We start from the raw sequence: 19,758 nt of genomic DNA on the forward strand, positions 1-19,758 counted from the left end.
CGGCTCGCCACAAGAATGTCTCTCCAGCCAGGGCTCTGTCACAGCTGCTGCGTTTTCAGGAAGTTGTCTGAGGAGGAGTGAGGGATCAGGCAGAAGTAGAAGTGATGATGAGCGCTCGGCTGTAGGACGGGAATGTTTTCCTCCGGTGGACGTCCCGAATCCCCCCCCTTCCCTGTCCTCGCTCCAGCAGCCGCGATGAAGCGAACGAGACCAGTCATAGGTAAGACGTACAGCCCCAACTCGCCGGCTGTCATGGAAGATAGGGTGAGCTCACATGAACAAACAAAGCTGGACTCTGTTAAAGAAACATGTCTCCAGCCAGCAACCTTATGCCGAATCAAAACAAAAGGCTGCAAATTTGTGGAAGTCGAGGAAAAGGTAGAGACAAAATGGCACATGGCAAATTTTGCAGTTGTTGATGACTCTGTTACATTGTTATTTCTCTCCGACAAAAATATCTCAGTTGGGTATTTTTGTGTGTGAATATGTGGAAGAAATGAAAATGGCACTTGAAAATGGAACAGCCTTTGTGTTACATGGCATATGTGATGTGGTTTTCACGTTGCCAGTGATGTTTATAGCCTTGGTGTAGTACTGATATGGTATGCTGTGTGCCACATGTTGGCCATGAAGCCCATGAGGCCATGGATGAAGAGTAAACATATGTGTGTTTATCAGACGTTGTAGACACAGACAGCTACAATTTGTGGAACATGTGTCTTTTTTCATTAGCATGGTCGAGTGAGACAGGTTCTCTCCCTTTTTCTCATCAGATGTATCACGAGCTCTGTGCCTTTTCCATTTAGCCAGATTTGTATAAAATAAGTTTCATATTGCATGTGAGAGGCCTTGTTCTTTCAAATCTTTTTAATGCCTTTGGCTTTGACATTCAGAGTAGAAGGATGACATTCAAAAGTACAAATGATTTTATAAAAGATTGTTTTGAACATTTATTTTCTCTGTAGTGTCACAACTGCACAGTTGTCTCTTGCCTTATTTGATTTCCCCAATATGCAATGCTTAAAAGCTAATATTTTTGTAAATATCATGGTTCCATTTGGTCTTGACTTTTCTGTAGCAAAAATAGAATAACCATATTTTCTGTACAATAACAATAAGATAACAGCCTGGTCCCAGTATCTTTCAGTAAACTGACAGTCAGTCAGTCACAATGAAATTATTATCAATCAACTCTGATTCTAGGCTACAAGAACATTCTCGATGAAGACCTTTTTGTGATAGGAGATTCTCCACAAAATTGATGTTGTTGAGGCTGATGATGACTATATTGTTTGGTCAAAATAAGCCACTTTTGTGTCAAAACAATGGTTAAGACAAATACCTGAATCATCAAAGTCGCAGATGGCTTTGAACCACACAACCACACATACTTTAAACAACCCCAAATCAGGTTTTGTAATTAGAATGTGATAATATGCAAGTCTCGTAAATCCATATTTAGCAGCGAAAAAACAACATAGACAACATATCAATATCAATATACATATTTTTACTATTTCATGGAAAATGCATGTTCATTTTGAATTTGATGCCAGCAAAACTCAAAGTTGGGAACAAATTTAATGTTGTCCCATTTCTGCCTTATATAGGATTTCAGTTGCTCAACAATATGAGGTATTCTTGATCATGTCTTTAAAGGGACACTTCACCGATTAGCATTAAGCTTTGTATCTTTAGAAAACCAGTCATGTTTTTGAATGGTCATGCATCATTCCCTCAGTTTGCCTTGAGATGGGAGAAATACGGATTTCAATGTAATCCATGAATAGGACTTCCTGCTTTCAATGATGTAAAATTATGATTTTTACATCATTGAAAGCATGAAGTCCAACATTGAAATCTGTATTTCTCCCATCTCAAGGCAAACTGAGGGAATGATGCACTACCATTCAAAAACATGACTGTTTTTCTAAAGATACAAAGCTTAATGCTAATAGGTGAAGCATCCCTTTAATTCCATGATGTACCTAATTTGACAGGCCTGGTCTGCAGACAGGCCACTTTAGCACCTGGGCTCTTCCTCTGTGGAGAATTACTGTTTGAATATGTGCAGAATTCATTTTGCCATTGTTTTCCTGAAATATTCAAGGTCTTCCCTGAAAACATGACAGTATGTTCCTCAAAACCATTTATCATTCAGAATTGATTGTGTGCAAGATGCACAATGTTGTAGGCACTAATGCACACTCCACAAAACAAGTTGGATAGGTTGCATACAGGCCCTCCTCTTTAGCCCAGATGAGAAATTACCTTTTTCCACATTACCTCGGTCAATTTTGTGGTATTTCTTGTGTCTAAACACAATGTTGACCGTTGCATGGTACAGTTTACACTATCATATCTGAATTGAGTATCAAGCTGTGCTAATAGTTTCTGGTTTTAATGCTGTGCCACCTGAGGCCCAAAAGACCAAGGCCATCCAGTATTGTTTTTCAGCTCTATCTCTAGTTTTCAAAGATTTTTCTGGAATAATTAATAATATTATGTACTGTAGATGGTGAACTCCCAAAATACTTCACAATTTCATGTTAAGAAGCATTGAAATGACATTGTTTCATAATTTAGGTTTACGCAGAGTGATGAATACCCCAACATCTTTACTTCTAGAGACTCTGCCTCTCTGGGATGTTCTTTTTCATACCCAGTCATGTTGCCAGCTACCCTAATTAGTTGTGAAACTAATTCCCCCTTTTGTTTTCTTTATTATTACAGAACTTTTTCAGCATTTTGTTAACCCTGTCCCAACTTTTTTTTAAAATTGGGACAGGGTTGCTGGTAATATCAAATTCAAAATGAACATATATTTTCATATTTAGTCCAATTTTCAACATTTGGTATGTTGTCTGTGCCCTTTTGGCAGCTAAATATGAGTTAACGAGATTTGCAGATTAACACATTCTGTTTTTATTGACATTTTACACAACGTCCCAACTTTTTCTAATTTGGGATTCCAATAAGGAATATAATACTGAAAGGAAAACACCACTGGTATGGTGGCTAAACTTCATTACTCAATATTAAGTCATTCTTTTCAGATCCCGAGATCACCAGACAGACACCCGGTCAAAAAGTCAATTACAGCAGCTTTTATAACAGGTTATTTCACCATGGCATTCCTTATCATGTCTTGTTATCATGTGATCATACTGTATCTTGATCTCATTTGTAAAACCTGCGCTACTCATACAGAGGCCCCAGACATTAACAGGTGGCGGTGTGAGATAGCGAGGACTTAGATTACTTCCTGTGCGGTGAGCGGAGGCAGATGGAGGAATCGGACGAGGCCAAGACGAGCAGTCTTACGCCGTCAAGGAAAGCAGCGCCGCCGCACCTCGCTCCGTTACCATGGCGCTAATCTGCTGGGTCCCTGTGTGTCGCCGGCACAATCTGCGGATTGCGCCAAGTCCACAGCGGTTCCTGGAAATCGGCACTGTTTGTTGTGGCAATTAACAATGCAATGTTATTGGAGTCGGTGGGACTCATGTTCTAAGGTTGGGCGTGGGTTCTGTAGGCTTTGGCGCCTGCGTCTCTTAGCCCTCCTACTGAAACAATCTAGCCATGTCTGATTAGAAGCTTACCACTGGCAACGGCACTAAGTATGCCAAAGGTACGCCCAAAATATCTCCATGTTCCCCACCTGCTGGACATTCCACACATTTCTTTTATCCATGTGGAGCGGATCCTGTTGGGGGGGAGATGAGTTAGGAGCTCTGAGTCTGTGATCTGTGCTCTCAGGATGTGGATCCTGTGCTTAGCCGTGCGGCCCATCATGATTAATGTGTAGGTCAAGCTCGAGGATATAGGTGATAAATAGGCTCTTTAGTATTATGTTCCCTGTTCCCTAGTCTTCCTTCCTTTTGAACATGGTGTTTGTTGGTTTGGGTGTTTGTGTGTGTGTGTGTATGTGTGTGTAAGCGCATGTGCACATGTGTAAGTGTGTTTGTGTGTGAGGCTACGCCTACGTGTGAGGATTTGCGCTACAAAGCATTCCTCGGCGCATTTGATCATTGCGTTATGTAAGGCGCTTCCTCTTGGGGGCTTCATGACCTGGTCAAGGTGGAGCAGACAGATCGGAGACTGTGGTGGACGGATGCCACTGTCCTGCACTGTCTACACACCCACTTATGCCATAGCTCCTGCAGAGTACTACGCCCCTAAACACAAAACAGCCCTTACTGTAGGTTCATTCATCTGAACGCTGCCATGAGAAAATCACCCAGCTGATTGTGTCACATCCCCGCCATCTATTTTGTTTATGTTTGCTGTTACTTGGCAACCCAGAAGCACCAGTTTCGTTTTTGCTGACCATCTCTCTGATCAGACTTTGTGTTTCCATCTGTCTTACTCTCTCTCTCTCTCTCTCTCTTTCTTTCTCTCTCTCCATCTCTCTTTTCCTTTCTCTCTTTCTTTCTCTCTGTCTGCTGTTCGGTTCGCAAGGCTTCGCTCAGCCAGCGATGAAGTGTGGCCGGTGTTAATGCACTCTTTTATCCGGACACACAGAAGAGGGCTTGTCGGCCATTATTTCCAGTCCTTGAGTGCAGCGGGGCTGCAGGGCAACCCCTTTGCCTTCACAGCAAAAGAATGCTTGTAACAGTAACCCCCTCCAGCCCACCCCACCCCCCAACATCCTCACCAAGCCATTCTAATGCCCTCCACCGTCTTAAGGGTAATGGGAAGAAAGAGTGATTTGTTCGAATAGACATTATTGAGATAGAGCTCCCATAAAAAAACACAATGTTCGGTTGTATTTGCCTGTGAAGGTCTTTCTCTGCAAGGAACAGCCTCGTATTGGAAAATGTCTCCCCAGAATGGATGGCCTCTTTGAAAATGTCCATTTCCAGCCACGAAATGACCTCTGTCCACATATATTATACATGTGTGCCGGACACATAGTTTCCCAGTATGTCATATATATTGTCCAGTGATTTGTTATTGACGCTATAGGCCAGTGCTAGCCTCCAGCTGGGATGTTGCACATTGCTTATCCATCTCATAAGACGCTGCACTCCCTTATGTACTGTTCCAGATTTCTCAGATTGATGCATTCGATGCTTGACATTTTGTTCCCTGTTTTCTGTGTGATGCTGACTGATTGTGAGTGCAATGTTCTGACTGAGATCCTTCTCCTTTCTCTACTTTCTTTTTCACTTCTGTGTCTGTTTCTGTCTGTCTGTCTGTCTGTCTGTCTGTCTGTCTCTCTCTCTCTCTCTCTCTCTCTCTCTCTCTCTCTCACTCTCTCTCTCTCTCCAGATGAGATCATGCAGCAGGAGATCAGGCCGCTGCTGGCAGTGGATATTATTGAGCAGCTCCACAGGAAATTTGCCCTCTTATCAGGTAAGAGTGTGTAATGTCTCATAAACAATCCATCCATTATCACTTCCCTGTGGAAAATAATACATTTGTACATATATGTACTCTAGTGTTGGTTCTGGTACAGTGACTTATGCACTGTGAGGGAACTCTGTGCATCTAGCATGTTGTTAGTGATTTCTCATTTCTAAAAAATGTGCACCTCTGTCTGTTTGTGAGTGTTTTGGTGTCAGACATCAGACTGCTGGACGTACAATAGTTGATATGTCAGTCAAGTTAATCTGAATATCCTCTTTGACCCTCATTGTACAAGAGCAGAGAGCTTACTTATGATTTATCAGACGGGTTATTTTTCACATTATTGATGGGAGTGCCCATTATCTGACCTTTGGCTGTTGAGAAGGCCATTCATAAGTGACCAGACATCTGCCACCATCTCTGCTAATCAATGCTAATGCCTGCTAATAACTTCCTGCTCTCTCATGGCTAGCTGTTGGATGCTCCAGCTCAGGCCCTAAACATTGGATTTCCTCTGCCAGTTCCCCCAGGCTGTGGGAGTTAGGTGTTACTTATTAGAATATATGACAAGAAGATTGAAAGCCAGACATATTTTTTTTTTTTGTTCTGCAACTGCATGACAGCTGCACAGAGAATTCAAATTGAATTCTTCTCAAATGGGCTACAATTCAAGACAGCCAGTTGGACAAGTGACAGTTCTTGATATATTTGTATGACGAATGGGAAACCATGATGTTGATACTTTTATGTAGGTGGTCATCCTTGAAGTGTATCATAGATTGAGTCTGTTTAGCTGCTGGTTTGCCTTGAAACATAACCCCGGAGAGAGTGACCACTGCAGGTGTTCTCAGTGTGTTCAGAGCTGCTCTGTGGTATATGGTTTCCTCATTATGAATCAATGTGCACTCCACTCCAGCTGAGAACAAGATTTCCAGAACACTCCGCCGCTCTGCCATTAGGTCATGTTTGTTTGTTGTGGGTCTGTCCAAGGAGCAGCCAGTCGATTAGCTGAAATACCAGACTGTTTTTAATAATACAACCCTACGTCATCACTCTTTAGAAAAGTAATCTCTTAATGTCATAATGATATTTGCTGAAAATCCTGTTCTGGATGACTCAGTAGGCGTACTTGTATGAACACTTTATATTAACCTTTTCAAATGATGCCTTTCTCTAGCTCTAGTTAAGTAGCTTACAGCTCTGCTTAGGTTATTACATACCTCATGATGAAGTACACCTACTGATGAGTCATATGGACCCTTCCGTGGGCTAGAGCGGTGATAGATCTGTAAAGGCTAAGTATTGCTTAGAGCATGGCTTTCAACAGCATCAGCCGGATGAGTGCAGTGAGTGCTGACTGCAGTGTGGTTGATGAAGACGGGCAGAAAGTGCCTCACTGCCTCCTTCTCCCAGTGCTGGAGCAGCAGCCGGCCCTGCCGACCCGGGGTGGGCGGAACGCCGTGACCGCCAGGCCAGAGAGCTCCGTAGAGAGAGCATCTCCATTCCTTCCCACCCATGTCAGACCACTCGGGGCTGGCCTGGCCCTCTCGCTCCCTGCCAGCTGGACGCATGGAGCTGTGATCTCGAGAGCTTGCAGAGTTATGCAATCTTAGAAGGGGAGGGAGTTGGAAAGAAGGTGTCATATTTCTCTATTTACGCCACAGTCACGGAAGACGTCATTAGAGCTGAAAGCATCTTATCATGCACGAAAAAGATTAATGAGGGCAGAGATGTGGTGGGATTGCATGTCCACTGCACTTCTGGAATCTGGAATCTGGACTACATTAGTTTGTGCTCATCATCGAAAGTCACAGAGTTGCTATTCCATACTAGAAAAGCACTCTGAGAGTGCAGATCGCCGCCAAGCGAAAACATAACCGCCTCCTGGATCCAGACTGTGATCCGGATCACTCCCAAAATATAATCGGGTCATTTCAATCCTTTCCTGTAAATTTCATCGTAATCCATCCATAACCTTTTGAGTTACAGTATCTTGCTAACAAACAGACAAACAAACAAACAAACACAGATGAAAGCATAACCTCCTTGGCAGAGGTAATAAAGGGTGACTTTCAGGAATGCTATTTGTGTTAATATTGTTACGGAATTAGTAGTGATGTACAGTAGCTATGTGAAGCCATATAGCGTGCACAGTGCAAAAGTCCCTTATATATGGTACATGCTGTTCAGACACAAGTGGGGTTAGCAGAACGTCAGGTCTTCATAGCAGTCACAGGTGTTTTTTGAATTATGTCGGGGTGTTTTAAAACATTCCGTGTACTAGACTGATTCAGTAAAAACATCAAGTCGGATGCCAGGAAAAAAGCACTGGGTCATACTGAACTGAAGGCTGTGGCCTGCAGATATTTTAGAGCTTTAAAAGACTGATATCCTCAGAGCATAGTGGAATTATGAGTATTATTAGTGAATTATTGTTTGATAGCTATATCACATGTTTTATCATGTGTAGTTTAACAGTTGTTCCAGGAAGCTGTGTAAAACAGAACTAAGGTAACAATAGCACAGCTTTCTATTTTGGCTGTTGCACATGTGATGAAGTGCTGGTCATTGTCTTGCTAAACAAGAGGATGTTTCATCTTGACTTAGAGCTGTTCTTGAGTCACAGGAAATCAATTCTGTGCTGCTGCTGTGTGTGTATGTGTGTGTGTGAGAGAGTTTGTGTGAGTGATGTTTCACTCTGTGGTTACTTCTCCCTTTGGCTCGTCACTCTGTCATACAGTATTTCCTAAACACTGTGTGTGTGCACACGTTCAGCCAGGCGTGCACATTATGCTGCAATTATCCAAACAGATTATCATACTTGCAGATATTGGGAGGGGTGACAGAATAAAAAATAACAAGTATGTATAGACTCACTAGAATCACAGTGATGAATTCAGGTGTCTAAGATATGAGGACAGCATTAGCACTGCTCTGCTGAGTTAGTAGTGTAGGTATAAACAGCAAAAACAGTAAATGCTGATGTGCTTCATATACAGTGTGTCTTAGAATGAACATTTTTAATTTGCTCTCTCAGGTCTTCTTTTACACATAATTTTTACAAGACACGTACACATGCACTTTCCATTTCCTTTTCCATACATCATAACACTGTTTTTGAGAGGTGGTGTTGCGTAGCCAAGGAATTCTATAGCTCAATATCACCATCTTGTGGTGTGTTGCTATGCAGCTAGAGTTATTTGACTCTGGTCCACAGTTCACAGTTGAACGGTACTGAATGCCGTGACATATGGACATTCTGAAGCATTGTTTCTGGCTGGTGGCTAATTATCTTAAGATCTGTTTCTGTGTGTAGTTGAAAAGAATGTTTATAATTAGAAGCAGAACATCTAGGCGTTGGTCACAAAGCAGAGGAAAGGAATGCTTTGTGGATGCTGTCATGTATTGTATTTATTAATGGGTATTAATTTGTTTGTTATTGTCAGTGTCTGTTATCACAGAAGAAATAACTCCCTGAATATGGCCCCAGTGTAGACCTTTGCTTTGAGAGCTACTGCCATAAAGGAGCTTGTTAAGTTGTATTGATAGTGGCTAGGTGTGGCATGTAATCCTTATGATGGCTCAGTTGGAAAGACATGCTGATAAGGCCGGTGATAGGAGGGTCATGACTCATAACGTCTCATGTCATTAATGTGCAGGGGGGCGAGGAAAAGATGGTGCCCCGATCATCACCTTCCCAGAACACTCTGCCTTTAACGACGTCCCTGATGAGGACTTCCTGAATGTCGTCACATACCTGACAAGTATTCCAAGGTGAGTGTACCATGCTGTAATAATTCATAATCAACGGTGTCTACAGCCATCATTCCACATTCCATGCATTTATTCCATTAGATCAGGGGTATAGAATTAAGCTTCAATTTCATAAGAACTGCAGTTAAATGTATGTGTATAGATCTGAGAGGCTAACTGGAACAGTCTCCAGCAACTGTATGATCTTATCTTATCCTATTTTTTGAGCCCAGGACACAAAATGTCTTTTCAGCTGGCCTGTCTGGAAATGTTGTCTGAAATCACTGCTTGTGTGAGGATATGACAATGACCAGGAAATGAGTGATTGTGTCAAGAGACCATTGCGCACATGTTGAGTGTATCTGTGTCAGGTCAACCTGCTCTGAACTCTTTTAAAGGCCCTTCCTCTCTCTCTCTCTCTCTCTGTCTCTCTCTTGCTCTCTCTCTCTCTTCAAGACAAACTGTCTGTTTCTTTCCCTCTTCTCTCTCCCACTTTGAAAGTCGCAAATGACAATGAATGACAAACATAGACGGATTATGAATGGGGTTTTGAAAAAGGAGACGTACCTGCCCCTGCATTTCATGAAGGTCAAATTGTCAATATGGCTTCTCCTGGTTTCTGAATAGGCTTACCAGTACTTAATAACTTTTTAACTCACTTTCTCTTTGCCTGAGGCGCCACTCTTGTGACCTTTCCAAAAGTTAATTTTGTTTATTTCAGTCGGTCACTCACTTTTCTTTGAGTTAAGATTCTTTAGATGCCTGAGACCTTAGGAAGATAGGTGATGAGCTTCATGAACTTGAACTTTGCAGCAGATCACTAGATGGCATCTAGGAACACACCCCATAGTGTAGGTTGGGTGTGTGCATGAAACAAAGAAGGGCGACTCCCGTTCACTCCCTCTCTTCTCCTTATACCCTCCATGAAAAAAAAAACAAATAAAAAACCCTCTCTGTTGTTCCCTTTGCTGTCCTCTTCTCCAGTCTGGATGCTGCTAGCATCGGCTTCATCATCATCATCGATCGGCGCAGGGACAAATGGAGTGCAGTAAAGGCCTCCCTGGCGAGGATAGCGGTCAGTCCCTCCCCACTTCTGTCCACTGAAGGGGCATTGCTGTGCCTCTGATTTCCATATGACTGATACCCCCTCTGATATAAATGAATGCCACTCAGGCATCATTGGTGAACTGAATTTGGAGCTACCCGTAATTTCCCAACTATTAGCCGCGGCATATACATTGATTTTGCAAGATTTCTTCAACTGGGTTTATACACGGGGACAGTTAAATTGGTATTAATATGGTTTTGTTTCTTTTAACTTGCATAAACACTGCAGCTTATACACAATGCGGCTTATACACAGGAAATTACTGTGTATTAAGTGACTATATGATGCTTAAGGAGGCTTTGGCCAGAAGTGCAGATTTGTGCAGATTATGTGTAAACTATTCTTCATCTGCAAGTCCGATGTAATGAGTGCCGGTGACAATTATTCAATGACAAAAATAACTAAATTGTTTATTTTATAACTATTTGGTTTTAGACATGAGAGGATGGCATTCAAATGTATTATAACATTTAATAGAAATCATTCTGCTGGACATCAGGATAGCCTGACCATATGATAAAGAATGGTGTCCTGTGTTTGTTTTGGAATATGTTTATCTTTATCCAAAAGGGGGCATTTCCGGGGCACCTGCAGCTTGTCCTGGTTTTGAGGCCCTCACGCTTTTTCCAAAGAGCATTTGCCGATATCAGCATCCGGTTTCACCGGGATGACTTCAAAATGAAGGTACCGGTAAGCATGCTTCAGTGATCCACCCTCTGTCCATCACGGCCTAGAAGCATGTGTAGAGGTGACGACTATTTCATATACTCATGTCTCTTTCACACGCATACATAGTACACAGTTGGTGAAGTGCTTTTCTTGTAGATGATTGTTGACATCGTACTGACTGTTCCATTTAGACCCTAGACCTTCACTGTGTTATCTGAAGGTGTGTTTTGTGTGACATTGCCTGCCTTGCTAGTATTGCACTGGAATGTTGTCTCTGTCATATAATTCCCAGAATCTGTAGAACAGTACATGAATGCATGTGTTGCAGCCTTGGGCTGTTCAGTACCCAGAAATATACTGTATTCTTTTGAGTTTTGGTTCAGGGCCGCGACAAATTAAGCTGTCAAACTCTGTTTTCATGTGCTTGATGTGAATTTGTGATTTGAACCTCCTAGTTGTTTACATACTGTAGAGCAAATTCAAGAAGTTGAGTGAGTTACTTACAACTGAGCCTACTGCTCATACAAACTCTGGCCCTATGTTTTGCTTACACAACTATCACTGTCAGAGAAGAGGTATTACATGCCACTGTAAGATGACCCTGCATTTATGAAGAACTCCCATTTCAAAGCCCCTTCCCCTCAAGCAGCACATGAGCCTACAGTAGGTGAAATAGATCATCCCAGTCCACTGTATTAGGGCTGTGTTTGTCCACCTGCCGTCCGCGAGTAGCACCTCACCATCGCACTCCTTCAGCTGTGTTACTCTTTGCACATGAGTGAGTCCATTGCAAGGGCAGTGTCAAAACCAGTGTGACGAAATAGCATGGACGGAGTGGGAGTGTGGCACTATACGACGCAATCAGAGAGTCATTCTGAAGGCCCACGGAAGAAAGGGCCTCCACCTCACTTCTGAGAACACCGCTAGAACATCCCCAGTCCCCAGTGTAGGGATAGGCAGCTTTATCTGCAGGGAGGGGTGCGGTGCGGCGCTGTTGAGATTAGCCATGTGGATAAGACGACCCATCCCCGCCATATGGCCAGCCCACCTTCAAGTCTCGTGGCCGCACACAGTCTGCGCTTACTGTGAACCCACCGGTCCGCTCTGATCTCGTCTGAAGCGCGGTTATCTTTTCCTCCTTCTGTAGACCAGCCTGCCAGGAATCGTTGTGGTGCGCGCTCTTTTTTCATCGCGGCTGTCCTAGTTAATGTGTAACATTCGGAGCTGTTGCTCCCTCTGGTGTAATTGTATTGCCCTTTGGCCCCTCTGTTTTCCATACAAGGGTGTCAGCTTCTTTGCCTAGTTGGTGTCGTGTTACCTTGCAGTTTCTCTTCAGAATATGCCTGGCTTCCCTTGTTTTCTGTAAGAAAAGGAACGCGAGGGCCTCCTGAAATGTGGGCCTGGCTCACCAGGGTCATGTGACATTCTCTCAGGACAAGTGTGAAAGGAGCCTCGACAGAGCAAAGCATATTATGCCAGACTGGCAAAATGTGACTGTATGATAATAGTTGTGTTGACGTGGAGCACTATACTGGAATCAGTTCAATCATCTTCTGGTCTTCTGTCAAGTCAAATGCTGATTGTTTGTTTTGAGGCTTTTAGATAACTTACTCCCATAAGATACACAAGGCGCTCACATAAATCTTGTGACAACAGAAGGAAGTCTTCTCATAAATCTTGTGACAATTAAGTCGTCACATGAGTCATAATTGCTGCATCTACATCTTCTGTGTTTGTTTGACGTCAGCCTTTATTTCGACAGATTGTCATGCTTAACTCCCTGTCTGATCTGCATGGTTACATCGACAAAGGCCAACTGACGTCTGAACTGGGCGGGAATCTTGAGTATTGTCACAGTCAGTGGATCCATCACAGAACTGTGAGTCACACAGTTCAGTCACTCCTTCACAATGAAATTACAATTCAAGACAATTTCTTGGCCCGATCATATTTTTGTCACATTCAGAAAAGTTTTCATTAAATGGTTGTTGTCTCTCTGAGAATTGAATGACTGAAATACACATCCAGATAACTGATCTAATCGGGTGAGATGTCTCTCTATTAGGCTATCGAAAATTTTGCAGTGACGGTGAAAACCACAGCCCAAATGCTGCAGAAGTTTGGCACAGATCTGGCAGAAACAGAACTTCCTAATGATGTGCAATGTACTAAAGATCTGCTGGGTGCCCATACAGAGAAACATGACAAACTGAAGGTGAGAACAACGCCACACCTTTAGTGATATAACGGGGACAGAGGTCTAGCTGTACTGATATTCTATATGTAATGGATAGTTTAGTCTATCAGTCAGTATGGGGGGAGGGGTCAGACTGGAAAATTATTCATTTCTTAGTTCATGTACTCATTAGCAACACACATGTTGATAGATTATATCCTGGTCAGTAATATACCTCCTTAATCTTTCTGTAATCTTTTCATCAATTTGTTGTCATTTACTCATTGATAGGATGAGCTCAAGCTTTCCATGAAGCAAGGAACCACCCTGCTGTCCTGCATCAAAGAGCAAGCCAACAAATCAGAAAGCCATAAATTAAACCCAGATGAATCCGATAACCTGACCACTGTGGAAAGGTTTGTGCCGAAACAAAACACATTTGAATTAAATCAGATGTTTGTAGATTTATATTGTTACACATCAAGCAAAGTTGCTATAGAATTGAAACCTAACATTGACACTCTATATTGTATACTTGTCTGTTGCAGGTTGTTGGCACAGCTGGATGAGACTGAAAATGCTTTTGAGCAGTTCTGGTCCAAACATCACCTCAAACTGGAGCAGTGCCTGCAGCTGCGACACTTTGAGCAAGACTTCAGAGAGGTACCTCCGATCATGCCTGACTGAAACCAATCATATATGTTCTCAAGAGGAACAATTGTCAAATTTCAATACCGTTACTCTCTTAAGTTATTTTCCAAGGCCTCCTGAGGCAACTATCTGCCGGCTGTCTGATCTCTGAGGCTCCTCTCTTTGTGTGCTCAAGGTGAAAGTCTCATTAGACGGTTTGATGGAGACGTTGGCCGCGCTGTCCGACATCGGGGACTCGGTGGCCCGCGTGGAGCAGCTGCTGAAGGAGCTAAAGAGTCTGGAGGACAGGGCTCAGGTCAGGCTCGTCACATGCCCCCGAGCGCCGTCACGCTGCGTCACGTCTAGTTTGTGGCTCCTCAGGGGTGGAGGGCGCTCAACAAAACACTCCATTGATTTAAGGCCTTTTGCTTCACCCCCCCTTCCCTCTAAATTGCACATTCTGGGCCAGATACACCATAATCGCCCATCTGTCAACATTTCTCTGACTGAACAGACCATGTTGTGTTAGGTATAGGACCGTCATGGGTGCGCTTCTCTCTGTGGTATTTCCTACAGGAGTTCTTGGAAAAGGCCCAACGGCATGCTTCATATGGCGACCAGCTCATCCAAAGCAACCACTACGCTGTGGACTCGATAAGGCCAAAGTGTGTTGAACTGAGACGCATCCGTGATGACTACAACAACGAAGCCAAGAAGAAACACGGCATCCTGTCCAAATCACTCGAAATTCATAAGGGCATTGACAAGGTATTGCCATGAAAAAAAGAGTCACATCTGAGAATAGCCTCTACTTTGATCTTGATAGCAGTTCTTACCAAGGGTAGAGCGTGTGGTTACAGGGGTGCGTGCAAAGCTGCAACCTCATCGTCTTCCTTTCCTGTCAAAAAAACATTTGTGGCAAATAACAGAACCTCATCCTGCTGTTTGCATTCATGCTATGTTTTTGCACAGATCTTGTTTGTATTTAAAACATTTGCCACTGAGGGAAAGCACGCCCAAAAAGTTCACATCTCTCACACCCAGAGCAAAACATGGCACATAGCAGAACTGTTTTATATTCACACCAGTTAAAGCTTCCTCTCTCAGTTTGTCTGTCTGTCTCTTTCTCTCTCTCAAGTTATGGTCTAAACATTTCTCACACTGTTCTTCTAATTTGGTACCAGAACTAATGGAACATTCAATTCTATTAGAGCTAGCGGTAGCAATACTGCACTTAATAACTTACATAGGGGGCTCATGACTAGTGTCAGTGCAATTACAGTTTAGCAAATAAAGTAATTAGCTTTAATTGCAAATGTGTGCATGCACATGTGAGGAGAACACATGTGAGCGTGTATGTGCATATGTGTTTTATTTTCTTTTTCACTCTCTCTCTCTGCCTGTGTGTGTGTGTGTGTGTGTGTGTGTGTGTGTGTGTGTGTGTGTACAGGTTAACCAGTGGTGTGAGTCGGGAGTGTATCTGCTGGCCTCTCAGGCCGTGGATAAGTGCCAGTCTCAGGAGGGGGCTGAGGCAGCGCTGCAGGACATTGAGCGCTACATCGAGACAGCTGAGGAGCAGCAACTGAGCATGCTCAGAGAGCTCTACGATCAGCATGAGCTCATGCTCTCAGACTATATCAAGGTACAAAAACACCTCACTTTATGAGAACACTACTCCCTGAAACAAGCCAGTGAGACTTTGTCAGTTAATACCTACTATCATTTCCAGTCTTGTATGGTACGTAAGATTCACAGAAAAGCAGAAAAATAGGTGGAATAAGGTATAATGTCAATATGGACATTTGGACAAAAATGTTAATTTTATTCATTCTTATTATGTTTTTTTTGTGAATATTCAGCTCAATTATGCACATCATAAATAGTTAGATAATTAGTTTTCTTGCACATATGAGCATGGTGGAGTAGTGCTAGTAAGTTAGCGTCTGACGCGGCGGTCAGCATCACTCCGTGTTGCTTTGGATAAAAGTGCTATATTATATACCAGTCAACTTTACCAACCGTATTGAAGAGATTATTCTTGTTCTTGTCATAAATGTATACATCATGTATGTCAGGTCACAGGACATATAGGACCCTAATCGTACCGATCTCAAACACATTGTCTTTACCGGATGGTTTGAGCACGTTTAGGGTGCTACAAGTTCACCAGATGCCAGACACGTTTGTTCAAAAGGTTCTGAGGTTTCTTAGTTAGCCATTGGAATGTTTTGGGCATAACGGCCTTTAAACCAATGACAGTGACATCTGTCATCAAGGAGCACATCAAACGGTGTCTTGGTAGTTTGACGAGTCAGCGCATCTGAAGGAATCTGCTGGCACGCATGACTGTGTATGCAACACCAGGACTCCACTGTGATGTGACTAGCAGAGCATAGCCTACATGTATCTGCACTTGCTTTTTATGTGAACTCATAGTCAAGCTGGAACTAGCTTCACATGTTTGTGTAGATGCTTCAGCCTATACTATAATTTATTAGCAATGCTAGAAATGTGTGGAGAAACCAGTTATGCAAGATGGGATAACATATCGAGAGAGAAAATTTCCAACACATGACAGGACCTTGAGGCACTGTCATCAGTGCAGAGAATGTTGTGTGCAAAAGCATTGGTTAATTTTTAGCCGGTTGTTTTCAAGGTAGTTAAACCACATTTATAGGGTGGGTCACAAACTCATTTTACAGAAAGAATAACAGGCTGCAATAACAGGCATTAAAATGTGAATTGCAATCCAATCGCTAGGTCGCTTTAAAATGTAATTTCATTTGAAATATTACATTCGCCTGATCAAACAAAATTATTGCATTGTGGATATACCCATGGCTATGCCAGTACTGAGGAGACAGTGTACTTTGTGACAAGAATGCAATGCTAGGTACAACCTGTTGAAATGTTGCTATAGATTCAGGCCCAGATTTTATTTTATTTCGCTTCATAGCCCAGCCTTGTTATTTTAATCCCTTTAAGCTTAACAGGGCATCGAATTGGTCTGAGAAGTATTCCAAACTACATTTACTCTTCTTTGTTATGAAGGAGATATCCTGATAATTCTCTAAAGGGCCCCTTCTCAAGAACCTACAAGGATTCTTGAACACAGACTTTGAGATGGTGGAACGCTTCCTGGAAGATTGCCATTGTTGCACACTGTTTATGTAGTGAGATTTGTGACTGCTCTGAAGAGACCTTCAAAATATTTCCTCCTGGATTTGTTTGGTTCCTGTTTCTATAAAGCACAGGCCGGCTCAAGAATATGTTAACCTCAAGAAAGACTGCTCAAATATAAACCCTCCATTTATTGAGTTGTGTAAATATGAGAATATAAAGGAGATTTTCAAGACATTTTTCAAGACATCATTGTTCATTAAAGCTCTGTGCATTATTCATTAATGCTTTCTTTTAGTATATTGTTAAGTATAAACCACTAATATGTCCTTTATTTTTAGATTGATTTATTGTCTCAGCTGAATCTGCTAAAAGCATTTGCATCAAGCTGAAAATCGGTCACTTAATCCCCACCCTGAGCTGATGCCATATGATAGGCTCATGTGTCATGTGTGACCTAAAATGCTCCTTGTGTCCCTCTGCATAGGACAATGTTCAAAAGGCGCTGCAGAGGCTGCAAGATGTCCAGGAAATGTTTGAGAAGAGACACATCAGCCTTAAAAAGCTGTCGGCCAAACAGACTCGACCAGTGCAGCCCGTAGCGCCACGGCCAGAGTCCTCGCCCAAGCGACCCTCACCCAAAACTCCCAGGCCACCAAGCACCAGTGAGTTTCCCTACCCACCGGTCTCTTTAAACAGCACCAGACGCCAAACGAATGATAAAGCATGGCCATGTGTACATACGGATACAATTTGGTTTGGAGGAAGCATTCCCATCATTAATTAGTCTTAACTGATTTGTTTGTGTAATGGAGTAGTTTCCAAAGCATCATTAGACTGAGACTAATGCGAGGCTTTCTGCAGCAGCCACAAGGCGCGGCTCAGAGAACTCAAGTGCCACCAAGCAGACCACTGAAGCAGAACTGGCCAAGAGGAAGAACATTCGTAAAGCCAAAGGAGGCATAAAGGCAAGTCATGTGTATTTGCTTCAGTGTTCACTGAGAAAGCTTCCACAAATATGAATTATAGTCACATGTAGTAGAACTACAGCAGAATCAATGAATAATGACATGATAGAAATGGCTGAAATCTGTGTGTGAAGTAGAGCGAAAATCACAATAAACAACACAGCAAACACTGAAGGACAATTGTCATTGTTCTGAATTCAGATTGAAGTGATGCATGAGGCAAGCCAGGGAGGTTCCAGCCACATGCTGGTGTCAAGTGAGACCGAGGAGAGTCTTTCAAACAGACGCAGGTAAGGGCCTCTTGTCTGAATCATAAGTTCATTCATTCATTCATTCATTCATTCATTCATTCATTCAACCTTTATTTATTCTGGGAGGGTCATTGAGGGTAGCCCAGCCCTCATTTTCAATGAAGTCGAGGTTACAGAAACAATGACGTAAGTCATCAATAATAGTGACAAAGTGCTCTTTTCATTCTATATGTTTAAGTATAGGCTAAAGGTGTTTTTATAATATGTTTGTAGAGAATGGATAGTTTCTAAATTATGTTTGTTATGGACTGCACACACTACTATTGATGCCACTGTGCTAATCATGTTCAACGCAGTCTTGTGGGCACTGCACTAATGATTGACTGCCGGAGTTATACGTCCCAGGCTATACATTCACAAACTAACAGTAGTATAGTCATGCAGAAGAGAAATTACAGAGAGCCTGAACCTGTGTTCCTCCGGTGTGTCATCCCCTGAAGAAAGAGACTATGTAGAGTTTGTTGCAATTTCAAAATTAGATTACTTGGGAACTTCTTGTTGTACATATAGATGCCTTGTTGTGATATACGGTTTGCCATGTGTTGAATGAATAGTTCATGAGATATTTCACTGAGAGTAATGGGTGTGCTGAATGGCAATATGATTACATTTAATTTAAGTTCAATGTTAATTTTCTCGTGAACTGTTTATCACAGCAATTTGACGCTATATATGACTGGAAAACTTATATTCCGCTCATTCATGTGATATGCTGTGTGACTAGTACTCAGCAAGCAATTTAGTTGAACCTGAACTTGAGGTTTTATTGGGGAACAGCAGTTACAGTAAGTATTGGGTCACGTACCCCAATAAAAAGTGCATTTGACTGATTGGGTTGACACTTCACCGAAAGAAATTGGGGGAGTGGTGTGAGAGCGTGTGAAGCCAATGAAATGACTGAGTCTCACGGCCCATGCATGGGAGTTGACAGCCCTTTTAGCAGTGGAGTGAACTCTACAAACACACACTGGACTTCCCCTCCACATGTTATTTTGGTTCCATTGTGGCTAAATGCTAATGGGTATTTGTGAGACCTTGTGAGTTGTTCTGGGCAACTGGCAGACAGCCAGTATCAGAGCCAGGCAGTGAATCCATGGTGTTATCACTCCGAGTGCCTTGTTAAAGTAGACTGCTGGACAGTACACCCTTGGCTCATTTTCTCCAACACCACACAGAATACACTCTGAACTAAAGCAGAGACTCCTCCTGTGGTCAAATGATTTTAGACGGAGCAACACACTGGGACGTTTGGGAAATGCCCGTGCTGCAGTCACATGGTTTGTCAGCAAATCTAAACTGCCAAGTTAAAAAAAAAGTCATCAGTTGTGTAATTCTACCACAAACTGAGAACAATTAATAATTCACCAATATTCACAAGCAGACTAATTCATAAAGACACCTTTGAACATATGACCCTTACCCAGAAAGGGAGCGATTACAAGTTAAAAGCTCTGTGGAGGCAGGGAGCTCCTCAGCTGAGTCTCAGCATCTCTGCCACACAGGAAATACTGTTAATCTTTATAAACCTGCCAGGGTGTGTAGAACCATACAAGGACACAAGCCAAGTACTGTGTTAATTTAAACACTTTTAAAGCGCACAATAGATATTTTGTGTGCCTGTGGGTCATTAAGAGTAATTTCATCTTCAAGTAAAAAACAAATGTCAGTCCTAAT

The 19,758-nt window shown here is 42.5% G+C and overlaps 1 protein-coding gene across 3 annotated transcripts in view; it reads left to right on the plus strand.

Annotated features, from left to right (window-relative positions):
* The window catches only part of mcf2l2 (MCF.2 cell line derived transforming sequence-like 2), a 73,050-nt gene that overhangs the window by 18,125 nt on the left and 35,167 nt on the right, over positions 1-19,758 (plus strand). For 2 of the 3 annotated variants that reach the window (XM_062555449.1, XM_062555450.1), the window contains exons 1-15: positions 78-220; positions 5,272-5,355; positions 9,009-9,123; positions 10,087-10,177; positions 10,781-10,900; positions 12,642-12,758; positions 12,945-13,094; positions 13,347-13,471; positions 13,604-13,718; positions 13,882-14,001; positions 14,262-14,453; positions 15,136-15,327; positions 17,293-17,470; positions 17,670-17,773; positions 17,975-18,063. In XM_062555449.1, coding sequence (XP_062411433.1) covers positions 133-220; positions 5,272-5,355; positions 9,009-9,123; positions 10,087-10,177; positions 10,781-10,900; positions 12,642-12,758; positions 12,945-13,094; positions 13,347-13,471; positions 13,604-13,718; positions 13,882-14,001; positions 14,262-14,453; positions 15,136-15,327; positions 17,293-17,470; positions 17,670-17,773; positions 17,975-18,063 — 1,880 coding nt within the window. In that variant the 5' untranslated portion in view covers positions 78-132. Of the gene's footprint in view, positions 1-77; positions 221-5,271; positions 5,356-9,008; positions 9,124-10,086; positions 10,178-10,780; positions 10,901-12,641; positions 12,759-12,944; positions 13,095-13,346; positions 13,472-13,603; positions 13,719-13,881; positions 14,002-14,261; positions 14,454-15,135; positions 15,328-17,292; positions 17,471-17,669; positions 17,774-17,974; positions 18,064-19,758 lie in introns of those variants that run through there. The other variant, XM_062555447.1, reaches the window with a different exon arrangement.

Source organism: Sardina pilchardus, chromosome 15 (assembly GCF_963854185.1).
Source record: "Sardina pilchardus chromosome 15, fSarPil1.1, whole genome shotgun sequence".
NCBI lineage: Eukaryota > Metazoa > Chordata > Actinopteri > Clupeiformes > Clupeidae > Sardina > Sardina pilchardus.